Here is a 12,496-nt window from a genome sequence, read left to right as displayed (position 1 = left end):
ATGTGAAGCACGTGGATGCCCTTAGTTGGGGGAGGGGGAGAGATGGTTATCGGCGGCCGCTGGGCAGGGGCCTTCTTCCGCCCCGGCCGCGGCGGTGCACCCAGAGCCACCCCCACCCTCCTCCGGGGTGGAGGCAGGGCGGGACCTAGCGCCCGGCGCCCCCTCCTCGGCCCTCTCCGGGGGCTGCGAGGGGAGCTGCAGAGGACCGGGCGCCAGCTGGATTGGGAGGGGAGCCGCTGGCCGGGGGCCCGGCTGATTTCCTGCTGATCTCCTCCAGGAAACCGGCCCCTTGTGCGCCTGCGAGGGGCTCTGGGGCGCGGGGGACTCCGGAGCGCTCTGCGCCTCCTGCCCGCCCGCAGCCCGGCGGGGCCGGGGGCGGGGCAGCCCGGCTGCGCGGGCGGGAGGGGATGCCTGGCTTCCTGGGCCGGTGCCAGCCTTCCGCCAGGCGCTGGAACTTTGAGCCCGAGAAGGTGTGGTGCTTCTCCCGTGCCGTCCTTCTCCGGGAAGAGGAGAGATCTGTGTGCTGGGGCCTCTGGGGAGGGGCCAGGTCGTGGCAGTCCTTACTCCCCCAGGTGTGCAGAGTTCAGACTAACTTTTGCAGAAGGTGGGAGGGTCCCAGAGTGTCCCCTGTTCCTCTGAGGCTGCTGGCTGCACTCCCGGGAGGTGGGGACTGGGCCAGGGCTCCGGGTTCAAAGGGCACAGTGGGAAACCTCAGAGCTGTTACCTGGGTGACAGGTGGGGGTGTGCTGGGGGTGGGGGGGTGCAGAGCAGAGTTCCGGCCCCAGAGGCAGCCGGCTGCTATGGGGTGGGCCGAAAGGAGGCCTCACTGAAACCAAACTGTACCCCCACCTTGGGTCATCTTGCCCCCACCCCCCATCCTGCCAAAAAGCACAGTTTAAAAAAGCACATCTTCCAGTTTCATAAACAGCCTTTGGACTTGGCCTTAGCTCCAAATTTCTACAAGCCTTTGGCCCTCCAGTCAGTCCCTGGCCTCAGAGCTATCTGTCCTTCACCCGGGCACCCACTGTGCGTCCGTGCCCCTCCCCTCTCTCGAGCCCACTCTGAACCCAGAGCTCCCTCTGTCCTTTCTCCCCCTGCCTTCTGGTCCATTGGAGAGGTTTGAGACTTGGGGGAGGTGGGCCCAGGGCAAAGGCTGGATAGGAGCGGATAGGAGGGGGGTAGGTCAGTGCCTCCAGCCCCTGCTTATTGGGTCCCCTGCTTGTTGGAACGCTGACTGGGATTCTAGGCCACGGCCCCCCCACATCCCCTTGTCCTTGACAACCCCCCCCCCCCACTAGTCTGGATTGTCTATTGTTACTCCTTTTACGTCTTGGAAAAAGTTAGCACAACAAAGGGCTCCTTTGTCGCTCACCCCTCTGCCTCCTGGCCTCACCCAGGCCCCCCAACCCTGCTCCCCCACAGCAGCTGTTCTCAGGCCTCTCGCCTGTCTGATTTGCTTGTCTGGCCTCCGGGAGAGTGAGGTGGGGGAAAACCAGGCCAGGACAGTTCGATTTGGGGTGAGGAGCAGAGTAGTGGGGGAGGGTCAGCAGAGTCTGGATCTCTGGGGGTGTGGTGTGAGCATCCACTGACCCTTTGCTGCAGGCTGCTCTCTGGGCAGGGACAGGGATGCAGGGCCATAGCAGTGCTGGTCAGCGGGCTGACCAGGGAAGTGGTGCCCGGGCCCAACTAAGAGCCAGGAAAGCCTTGCCAAGGTTGTTGGCCTGGTTCCCTGTCATCGGCTGCCTGGCAGTCTCTGGTTGTGTCTGCAGGTAAGGGGGGAGGGTGGTAGCCTGCAGCTTGCCAGGCCCCCATCTGAGTGCTGCTTTTCTCTGTGCTTGGATTTTGGGGCCACATGAGCCACTGTGAGATGCTATGAGGTGCTTGGGCAGGAACTCTGGGCCCCGCTGAATTCCAGAACCTTGTGTGCTGGGGTTTGGGGTGAGGCTAGGTAGGAGTCTGGAGTGTGGGAGGAGGTAGGGATCTATCTACTCAGGGAGGCATCCTTGGCCCTGGACCAGTGGACTTGGCGAAGGCCTCAGGAGGCTGCCGCTGGCCCCTTGGGAATCTGGGGGTGGCCGGGTCACAGTTCCCATCCAGTACAGTGCACCCGCAGCTGCCCTTGCTTGAAGCACAGACAGCCCCCACCTAGCCCAGCCCTGTTCTGTCTGGGTGATGGGCATGGGGCCAGGCACTGGGGAGGATTCTGCTAGTGGGGGCTGCCCCTGCTGGTGGGGTCACCCTCCTGGCTGCCCTCTTGGAGCTGAATAACAAGAGGGGAGGGGGACAGTAACCCGGACATACTATGGACTCTATGGCCAGACAGACAGAGCATTGATGGGAACAGACCCCCTTTGTCATGCTTTTCCCCCCAGCCAGGGTGCACTCAGAGCCATGGGCTTCCAGGGCCCACAGGGACTCTTCCCCCTGTCTGCATAGGGTCCCCCTGCTTCTCTGAGGGAGTCCCTGCCTGTTGTGCCCCAGTGTTCGTGACTCTGCACCAGGCCTTGGATCCCTGGCCAGGGGATGGCTTGGGCGGAGGAGGAGGGGCTGTCGCTGCTGGTAGTGGGGGTGGAGAGGGGAGCGGAAGCAGAGGGGTAGGGGAGTGGCCAACTTTGAATATCCTGTTGACCCCAGTTTCCTCTGCCCCCAGCTTGTGTCCTGGCCCCTCCCTCCTTCAGGCCTTAACCCCTTCCTCACCTGGGGGAGGTGGGACCGGGTGCGCGGAGGGGCCAGGGCTGTAGACCCAGGCTGACACCTACACCTGGCACCCACCCAGGATAGTCACTCCACCTATGAATCTGATGGTTTATTATGTGATGTTTCTGGTTTTGAAGGTGGGGTCCTGGGGAAGTAGGCAGGACTGATGGGGTGCTGGAGGCATCATTGGCAGTCTGGCTGTGGGGAGTGCCAACTTTCCCAAGATTGCCCCTGCCCCAGAGTTTGACATCTGGCAGCCCTGGGGCAGCTGGGAGAGGCTCCTGGGCGAGACCTGGAGGCCAGGTGTACGCCGCCGTGCTGAGGGTGGTGGCCTGGGTCTCTAACCGCCCTTCTCCTCTTTCTAGCCATTGAGACCCAGAGCAGCAGTTCCGAAGAGATCGTGCCCAGCCCCCCCTCGCCGCCTCCCCTCCCCCGCATCTACAAGCCTTGCTTTGTCTGTCAAGACAAATCCTCAGGCTACCACTATGGGGTCAGCGCCTGTGAGGGTTGCAAGGTGAGTCCAGGGGGTCGTGGGGAAGGACAGTCCTGATTAGATAAGTGGCATGTTCCCACTGCTGGGTCTGGGGACTGTACCGGTAGTGGTGAGTGTGGGGGTGACCCTAAAGCTGCTGCTCTTAACTTCTGTGCGGAAGGTGGCAGCAGCCTTGGAGGAGAGGAAGCCTTCAGCAGAACCTCCTTACCATAGATGAGCAGGGGTCTCCCAAACCGGAGGTCCTCCTCCAGCCCTGACTCTTCCCCTAGCATCTCCATCCTCCAGCTGGCAGGGCTCACACCCGCTCTGCTCCTGCTGCCCGCGTTGCCATGGTGAACTGGCTGCCGACTGGCTCTTGGCTGGGGACCCAGGAGGCCTGCCCCTGGTGGCCTGCCCACATCTCGCCATGGCAGCCTGGCAGGAGGCCGTCAGGAGCAGGCGCCTTGTCTTGGCCTCTCCTTCAGGTGCCTGGGCTGGGGCTCCCCAGCGTCTGGCCGGATTTCCACGTGCCCACGTTAGGCTCCAGGGTACAGACGGGACTGCCACCTTTCCGAAAGCTGTGGGCATGGCCTTCCCGCTTCCTCTCCCCAGGGCTTGAGTCTCTGTATACCTGTTTCTTCCCCAGGGATTTCAGAAGCTGCACAGCTTCGGGGCTTGGGGCCCTCCGCTCCCCCTCAGTGTGGAGTGGCCACTAGGTGTGGGGCAGAGGTCAAAGGCAAAAAGCACAAGGCCTTGGACTCTCTGTGTCTGCCTGTCCTGTCCAGACCAGCTGTTCATGGTCTGCCCCGGTCAGACGTTTGTCCATCTCTCTGTTAGCCCACATGGGCAGCCTCTGACCAACCTAGTCACCCTGTGATCTGTGCTCATCTGCCTGGTTAGTGAACATGTGTCTTGCTGCCTTGCCCGTGAGCACTCATGTCTCCACCTGTCAGGCCAGGCCAGCCTGTGTCTGTACCTCTCTGGCCCCTCCTGCTTGTCTTCTTTTCTTGCACTCCGAGCTCAGGGCTGTGGGTTCTGGAGCTCTGTCTCTCTCCCGTCTAGTCTCGTCTACCCCTTTTCCTGACCCACCAGCAGCCTGCGGTCCCCTTCCCCAGGGTGGGGAAGCCAGGTCTATGTGCGCAGGGTGGGGGAAGCCCCCTCCCCACGCCAGTGTGGAGGCAGCAGATGCTCAGATTCTTCCCGGGGTATCTTTGTAGGTGTACCCTTCTCCCCGTCTTATCTGGCCTTCTCGGATAGGGGATGGCCAAAGGCTTGGGGACAGCAGTCGCCTCGGCCCTGGAACTGAGGCTACAGGCCAGCACTGCTCGACTGTGGGTGTGGCTGACCTGACTCCCTGCTCTCTATACCCAGGGCTTCTTCCGCCGCAGCATCCAGAAGAACATGGTGTACACGTGTCACCGGGACAAGAACTGCATCATCAACAAGGTGACCCGGAACCGTTGCCAGTACTGCCGGCTGCAGAAGTGCTTCGAAGTGGGCATGTCCAAGGAGTGTGAGTGCCACTGACCGGGCCGTGCCATGCACTGGGCAGGGTGTGAGCTCCTGGCCCCTAAAGCCAGAGGAGCAGGGGCATGTGGGTGAACGTGTGGGTGTAAATGGACCTTACCATGATGCGGTGCCCTGGCTCGTGGTTGAGGACAGTTCATGGATAGCTGCACAGACCTGTCTGTCTCACCTTCTGTGTGTCCATGGGCGGACAGCCCTTCCTGTTCGTGTGAGGCGGGCTGTGTGGGCTTGCTCACATGTATGCACGTGTCTGCCCCTGCCAGCTTGCTTCCAGGCTCTGACTGGCTTTGGGGCGGGGCTCAGAAGCATCCCGGAGTCCCCCCACCCCGATCGTGCATCTGAGGACAGGGGTGCTGTTGGGTATTTGTGTGTATGTGTTGGGGGTTGCTGCAGGCACCGGGATCTAAGAGCCTTTGTCTGGTGGAGCCTGGGACCTGGAGTTGGAAGAGCGAATTGGGACTTCTCTTGTCCCAGAGGAATGGGGGTTTCCAGTTTGGGCTCAGCTGAGGCCCGATGGAGGGAAAGAAGGAGGGCTGGACAGGGAGACCCTCTTGTGTTGAATCATGGGTGTTGCCTTGGTGACCGGTGATTGATGATGTCAGAGATAAATGACGCTGACAGACGCCTCCTTGTCTGCGTGGCCGTTGCCATGGAGCCCGAGCCTTGGGGGATGGGGTGGGGGAGGGGGCTGCAGGACCCTCTAGCCCTTTGTGGGCAGGGCAGTGGAAGAAGGAAGTGGGGAGGGGACATGGTTGGGGGACAGGAGTAGAGGGACCCTGAAGTACCCGGCCACCTCCTGCCTCAGGAGGAAAGGGCTGTGTTGTTCTGCAGCGTAGGAAGTGGTGGCTCCACGTTGCAGAGCCGGAGACAACTTGGGACCTGCAGACCTGGGACCCTTCCCTGCAGGCCCAGCACCTCCTCCTCCTCTGCTTCTGCCACCTTCCGATCCCAGAGCTTTTCGTGGCAGGGGGACCAGGGTGGGGCCCCCTCCCCCCTCCCACTGCCAACTCCCCCTTCCCCTCCCTCCACCTCCTCCCTGGCTGCTCTGTGCCCCGGAGCTGAGCAGCTGCCATTTCAATAGAATTAAAGCTTCCGAATGATAAACGTCTTGTCACAGCTGCAATTTTCTCTTCCCAAATTATCCCCCCTCTCTCCCTCTCCCGCTCCCTTCTCTCCCTTGCACTTTATTGAATTTGCAGAATCGACATGAGTGATCTCCAAATTATGCCAGCTCCCCCCCAACCCTGCTACCCCCTCCCTGGGTTCTCCACCCCCCACCCTCTCTTCCTCCAGCGTCAGCAGCCGCCACCACTGGCCCCGTGAGTGATTGTGTGTCTGGGATAATCGGCTGGTAACGACCCCATCGCTTCTTTAAAGCCGAGTGGTGTGTGCGGCTCAGCGCCCCCGGTGATTTGTCAGCTCCCCCGGCTAATGGGCCGAGAGATTCTCCCACCCGGCCCCCCACTCTCAGGCTGGGGAGCCCTACTCCGTGTCTGCCTGCCCAGGGAGCTGCTCTGAGCCCATCCTGAGCGCTGCCTGGAGGGCTGGGGGCAGGGAGGCTGAGAGCACAGACCTGGGACACCTGCACACGGGCTTTCACCCTGGAGAGGGAGCTGGAGCGGACGCCGGGGGAGCGAGCTGGTCTGGGGCACGCATGCTGTGGTCCCAAGCCCGGGGGCAGGCCTCGGGCGTGAGGGCCGGGTGGGCACCGCAGAGGGGGGCCAAGGGACCGGCTCTGTGGATGTCCCACCTGCCTGTGCACTCACGTGTGTGTGCACTTCTGTGCAACGACAGCTCTCAGTCTGGTGGGAGGAGCTTGGGCTGGGGTTGGACAGCTTGGGGCTGGACCACTGACCCCACCTGCCCTCTCACTGTGCGGCCTGGGCCCTCCACAGCCGTGAGAAATGACCGGAACAAGAAGAAGAAGGAGGTGCCCAAGCCCGAGTGCTCCGAGAGCTACACGTTGACGCCGGAGGTGGGGGAGCTCATCGAGAAGGTGCGCAAAGCACATCAGGAGACCTTCCCTGCGCTCTGCCAACTGGGCAAATACACTACGGTATGGCTCGCTCCCCCCAAACCTCATACCCCTCCAGCTGTCAGGCCTGCCCCTCCCCACAGCTGGGCAAATACACTTCGGTACAGCCCCCCAGGGGCACGCCTGCTTTTTCCAGGCCTGCCCCTCTGCAGCCCTGCTTGGGCTGCCTTGTCCTCCCCTTCCCCGCCTCTCAGGAAGTGAAGGCCAGTAGAGGGCAGGCCTGCGGGGCGGGGCAGGTAGAGCCAGGCCCAGAAGGGTGCCACCAGGGGAAGGCCCTCACTTTCCTCCCCCTCCTCCCTCCCCCATCCTCCCAGAACAACAGCTCAGAACAGCGTGTCTCCCTGGACATTGACCTCTGGGACAAGTTCAGTGAACTCTCTACCAAGTGCATCATTAAGACTGTGGAGTTTGCCAAGCAACTGCCCGGCTTCACCACCCTCACCATTGCGGACCAGATCACCCTCCTCAAGGCTGCCTGCCTGGACATCCTGGTGAGGGTCTGCACCTTGCCCACCTCCTGTTCTTGGAGGATGTCCTGCCGCTCAAATAAGCACCTTCCTAAAATTCCATTTGGAGTCGACCTGTCCAAATGCCCACCCACCCAAACAGCCACCTTTGCTCTCCCCCGAATGTCTACCTGTCTGCTTAGCCACCCAGCACCCGGGTGTGCACCCATTCACCTCTACTCTCATTCATCCATCCTCAGCCCATCTTTGATTCAGTGCTTCCGTCCAACCACCCATCTTCCCATCTGTTCAGTCTAATAAAGGTTCACCTGGGACCCTGTGTGGCCAGGCCTTGAACTGGGTGTCAGAACAGAGGTGAACACACCACTGTCCCCTCTCGAGAATCTTCCATTGGTGGAGGCAACAGATAGGTAAACAGAGGTTGCAAAACTGTGATAAGTGCTGGCTGCAGATGGGGGAGGGCTGTCCCCTCCCTGCAGGACAGAGAGCCACCCTGCTGGGCCCTAGGGAAGAGCCCCAGAGGAGGTAGCCTCTAGAGCTGTGTAGAATGGTATGTGAAAGGCCTGCTGGTGTGGGACCAGTGGGATTCAGGGGCCTGCAGGGCATTTGGTGGGGCCAGAGGGTAGGCTGGACTTGAGGCAGGATGGGGGCGGATGAGACTGTCAAATCCAAGGCTGGAGGGAGGCTTGTCCTCCCTGTCTTTCTCAGCCCTCCTGTTCCCTCTCAGCCACCTCCAAGGTTGGGAACCTGGGGTGTGACCAGGCTGCTCTTCCTGGTGGAAGGGAGATGCAAGAGGCAGGGTCAGGGTTTGAGAGAGCTGAAGATGAGGTGCATTTACTGAGCTCTTGTTCTGTACCTAGCCCTGGGAACCATAGACTGAAATCCCCTTTGGTTTTGGCCTTCCTGGAAATGTTTTGTTTCCCTCTTAATTCTCTGTGTGGAGGCAGGATGCTGTAGATCTGCACTGTCTAATGCAGTAGCCGCTGGCCGTGGGTGGCTGTTTTAAATTGAAATTAATTAAAATTAAATTCAGTTTCTCAGTTGCACTCAGCATGTTTCAAGCGCCCAGCGGTCACCAGTGTGACTGGTGGCTACTGTGTTGCACAGAAGGTTCTGTAGAACTGCAGTGGTCTGGCTGCCGGCCAGGTGGTCCTAGGGGGATGCTGGTGCCGGAAGTGCTGGTGGCTGTGAGTTCCTGAACTCGAGAACCCTCTGCACCCAGATCCTGCGGATCTGCACGCGGTACACGCCCGAGCAGGACACAATGACCTTCTCGGACGGGCTGACCCTGAACCGGACCCAGATGCACAACGCCGGCTTTGGCCCACTCACGGACCTGGTCTTCGCCTTCGCCAACCAGCTGCTGCCCCTGGAGATGGATGACGCTGAGACTGGGTTGCTCAGCGCCATCTGCCTCATCTGTGGAGGTGGGCAGGGGGCCTGGGTCTGGGGGCCAGGCTCAGGGGTGGTGGTGCGGCTTGCGGAGCCTCTCCCAGGGAGAAGCTGGGGGATCATTTGATCAGAAAGGCACCTGTCAGACAGGAAACTGAGTCCCAGCAGAGCAGGGTCTGGTCTGTGGCCACAGGGCAAGGGAACAGTGATGGAGACCTGAGCTCTGGTTCCCTATTTCCAGGCAGCGCTCCTTACAGGGGGCTTAAGAGTGAGGACTTGGAGGTCAGACCACCCAGGTTCAAATCCTGGCCAACATGTGACCTTCAGCAGGGTCGCTGAACTTCTCTGAGCCTCCGTTTCTGTAAAAGGGGGGCAGTAATGGTCTCCACTTCATAAAGTTGATGGGAGGATTAGGAGGTAATAAATAAGGCACAGTGTGCTCAGAGTAAGACCCAGGAAGTGTCGGCTGCTGTTACCATCTGATTGTCATGACTGCTGCCATATTGGGCTGGTGTCCAGAATAACCAGCAGGAGTGGGAGACCCGCCTCTACTTAAGATGGCACTGCCTGTGTTCAAGGCTGTGGGCTCTCAGGGCGAGTTTTGGGACACTCTTGTCCCCAGCCCCTCTTTGCTCACATTTGAGAGCCTCTTAGGGCCTCTCTGTGTGGGGAGGCCCGGGGAGCAACGGTACTCTGCCTGTGGCCTGGACAGGGGCGCCCCCTGGCGGTCACGGTGGGGCCCGCAGCTGTGTTCCTCACCGGACTGAGCGGGCTTCTCTGCTGCTTCAGACCGGCAGGACCTGGAGCAGCCAGACCGGGTGGACATGCTGCAGGAGCCGCTGCTGGAGGCACTGAAGGTCTATGTGCGGAAGCGGAGGCCCAGCCGCCCACACATGTTCCCCAAGATGCTGATGAAGATCACAGACCTGCGGAGCATCAGTGCTAAGGGTGGGGCTCTCTCCCTGTGCGTCTGCCATCCACGTCCAGAGTCAGGCCTCCTGCATCTGAGCCAGTACCCCACGTCTTTGTGCCCATGTGATGCCCCACTCACCTCGACCCCACCGTGCCCAGGTGACCTCCCTGCCTGTGAGCCCCAAGGTGGCAGTGTCGTCTTGGCATGCTAGTTTAGGGGATGGCTCTGGAACCAGACCGTTGTGTGTCCTTGAGCGGGTCACACGACGGCTCTGAGCCTCAGTTACCCATCTGCAGAGCAGGGATGACATTTACAGAGCTGTCTTGAGATGTCAGTAGGAGAGTCAGCAACACGTAGGAAGGGCCTGGCATCAAGCCCAGTGACCCCAGAGCCAGAGCTGGGAGCCACTTTGCCCTGCTGCCCTTCAGCTGTGGGGGCTGAGGAGAGCTGGCTTAGGTCAGAAAACTGAGCGCAGGGTTCGGAGTGTGGCGGGAGCTGATACTGGTACTGTGGATCCTCCTACCCCTTACATGTTCCCTCCTGGGGCCAGGCTTGCGTGCAGGGCTAGAGGAGCAGGGTGGGCGCACTGACCTGTTCCTCCTTTCCTGCAGGGGCTGAGCGGGTGATCACGCTGAAGATGGAGATTCCGGGCTCCATGCCACCTCTCATCCAGGAAATGCTGGAGAACTCAGAGGGCCTGGACACTCTGAGCGGACAAGCGGGGAGTGGGGGGCGGGACGGGGGCGGCCTGGCTGCCCCGCCCGGCAGCTGTAGCCCCAGCCTCAGCCCCAGCTCAAACAGAAGCAGCCCGGCCACCCACTCCCCGTGACTGCCCTTGCCCCGTGGACACAGCCCTCACCCCGTGCCCTGGCTTTTCTCTGCCTTTCTACCAACCATGCAACCCCCACCAGCCCTGCGCCCCACCTGTCCTCCCTAGCCCGGGGGACTGGAGGGAGGAGGTGGCGGCGACTCTTCGGACAGAGGCCCGGGCCTGCGTTGGACTGCCCGCTCCTGGAGCCTGGGCTGACGCCAGGGACGTGGCCGTGGACTGAGTGAGGACCCCTCGTCCCAGGCCTTGGGATGGGGCCTGGGGGCTTCGTGTTCATCAAGACACCCTTCTGCCCACCTCGCCACATCTTCATCACCAGCAAATGCCAGGACCTGGCTCCCCCATCCTCAGAACTCACAAGCCATTGCCCCCCGGTTGGGGAACCCCCCCTGCCTCGGTTGGTGACAGAGGGGGTGGGCCAGGGGTGGGGGAATCCCCTGTACATACTTTGCCATACCAACCCCCAGGTATTAATTCTCGCTGGTTTTGTTTTTATTTTAATTTTTTTTTCTGGTTTTGATTTTTTTAAATAAGAATTTTCATTTTAAGCACATTTATACTGAAGTGTGCTGTGTATTGGGGGGAGCTGGATTCAGAGCTGGAGGGGGGGTGGGCCCTGGGGGAGGGGAGTGGCTTGAAAGGGGCTTCCCCTCTCTCTCCAAGTCTCTGTGCCCCCAAGGCCCCCTCCCCAGCCATTTCCTCCTCAGTTTTCTCTTTAAAACTGTGAAGTACTAACTTTCCAAGGCCTGCCCTCTCCTCTCTCTCTGCCTAACCACTGGGCAAGGACAGTTTCCCGGCAACCCCTGGAAGGAGTGGCTCACCCCTGAATGGGGCTGAGGGCAGAGCACCAGGGCCTCAGGACCTCCAGGCACGTGTCTCTCTGCCCTGTGTCCTTGGCGTAGCTGCTTCCCCATCAGAGCCCACGTCATCGAAGCCCTCCAGCGCTCCCCTCCCCATGAAGGGGCTGGCCAGGGGGTCTGAGCTCCCCTGCCCTCCAGCCTCATGGCCACCAGCACTGCCCACAGGGCCCCCAGACACACACACACACACACGCACACACACACAGTGGACAGACAGGCCGACAGACACGGGGCCTGAGTTCCTCCATTTCCCTGGCCTGCCCCCGACCCCACACTCGTGCCCCCTCCTTGCCCCGCAGGACGGGCCTACAGGGGGTCCCCTCACGTCACCCCTGCTCCCCCGGGGCTGGGGGAGCTGGCTCTGCCCTGCCCTCCTTGCCCCGGGGTTGGGGGTCTCATCCCCCCCAGAGCCCGCTGGTGCACCTGTTACTGTTGGACTTGCCACTGAGATCTACTGGATAAAGAATAAAGTTATATTTATTCTACACATGCCTCAGAGCCTCGCTGCCTCGCCGCCTTCTCTCGGTGTCCGGGCAGGGACTGGGGCCCAAGCTGCCTTCGGGACCTGCCTTACTGTGCTCAGAGCTCTGGAAACACTGGAAGGAGACAGGCCTGCCCTTAGGAAGCCCTTGGTCTAGGGGTCTCAGCCTGTCAGGGACCCATGTAGAGAGGCAGGAGGGAGAGAGAGAGACCACCTCAGCCTTCAGGGAGTCCCCAGCCTGAGAGAAAGCCACCTCAGCTCTCAGAGTCCCTAGCCCTTGGGAAGCTGGAGCTTGAGTCAGAGTCATTTAGTGGCAGAATTCTATAGTGACCACCGATGAGCTTCACAGCAAGAGTGGCAGTTGGCCCGGGGGGCTTGGGTCAGGGGCTCGCTCATTGCAATCTAAGAAGACCTTAGGATTGGGATGGAACGTGGGAGGCCGGCCCACTTGTTCTCCCACCTCCAGGAAGAACTGTCCCTGTCCCACCCCTAATGTCATCTCTGGGGGCAGGAGGTAGAGGGGACAGGCAGGTGGCAGGGCACCTGGATGCTCCTGATTGAGAGGATGGAGTGTGACAGGCCTTGGGCGTCCTTAGAAACCAGTTTTAACTCCCTCACACTAGACATCAAGGTCCAGAGAGGGCAGTGCCCTTGCCCAGGGTCACTCGACAAATAAGTGGCAGATCAGGGAACGGCAGTAAGGGCTCCTATCACCTCATGGCAAATAGATGGGGAAAAAAGTGGAAACTGACAGGTTTGATTTTATTGGGCTCCAAAATCACTCTGGACAGTGACTGCAGCCATGAAATGAAAAGACACTTGC

The 12,496-nt window shown here is 60.7% G+C and overlaps 1 protein-coding gene across 5 annotated transcripts in view; it reads left to right on the top strand.

Annotated features, from left to right (window-relative positions):
- RARA (retinoic acid receptor alpha) overlaps positions 1-11,677 on the top strand; it is a 43,478-nt gene extending 31,801 nt beyond the window's left edge. For all 5 annotated transcript variants that reach the window (XM_040245432.1, XM_040245433.1, XM_040245434.1 and 2 more), the window contains 7 exons: positions 3,063-3,211; positions 4,541-4,682; positions 6,592-6,752; positions 7,046-7,222; positions 8,421-8,625; positions 9,380-9,538; positions 10,115-11,677. In XM_040245432.1, the coding sequence (XP_040101366.1) occupies positions 3,063-3,211; positions 4,541-4,682; positions 6,592-6,752; positions 7,046-7,222; positions 8,421-8,625; positions 9,380-9,538; positions 10,115-10,332 (1,211 nt within the window). In that variant the 3' untranslated portion in view covers positions 10,333-11,677. The remainder of the gene's footprint in view (positions 1-3,062; positions 3,212-4,540; positions 4,683-6,591; positions 6,753-7,045; positions 7,223-8,420; positions 8,626-9,379; positions 9,539-10,114) is intronic.
- The last annotated feature ends 819 nt before the right edge of the window (positions 11,678-12,496 follow it).

Source organism: Oryx dammah, unplaced genomic scaffold (genome assembly GCF_014754425.2).
Source record: "Oryx dammah isolate SB20612 unplaced genomic scaffold, SCBI_Odam_1.1 HiC_scaffold_8, whole genome shotgun sequence".
In the NCBI taxonomy this organism is placed as follows: Eukaryota; Metazoa; Chordata; class Mammalia; order Artiodactyla; family Bovidae; genus Oryx; species Oryx dammah.
Note: the sequence above shows the minus strand (reverse complement) of the source record. Positions and strands in the feature narration are given on the sequence as shown.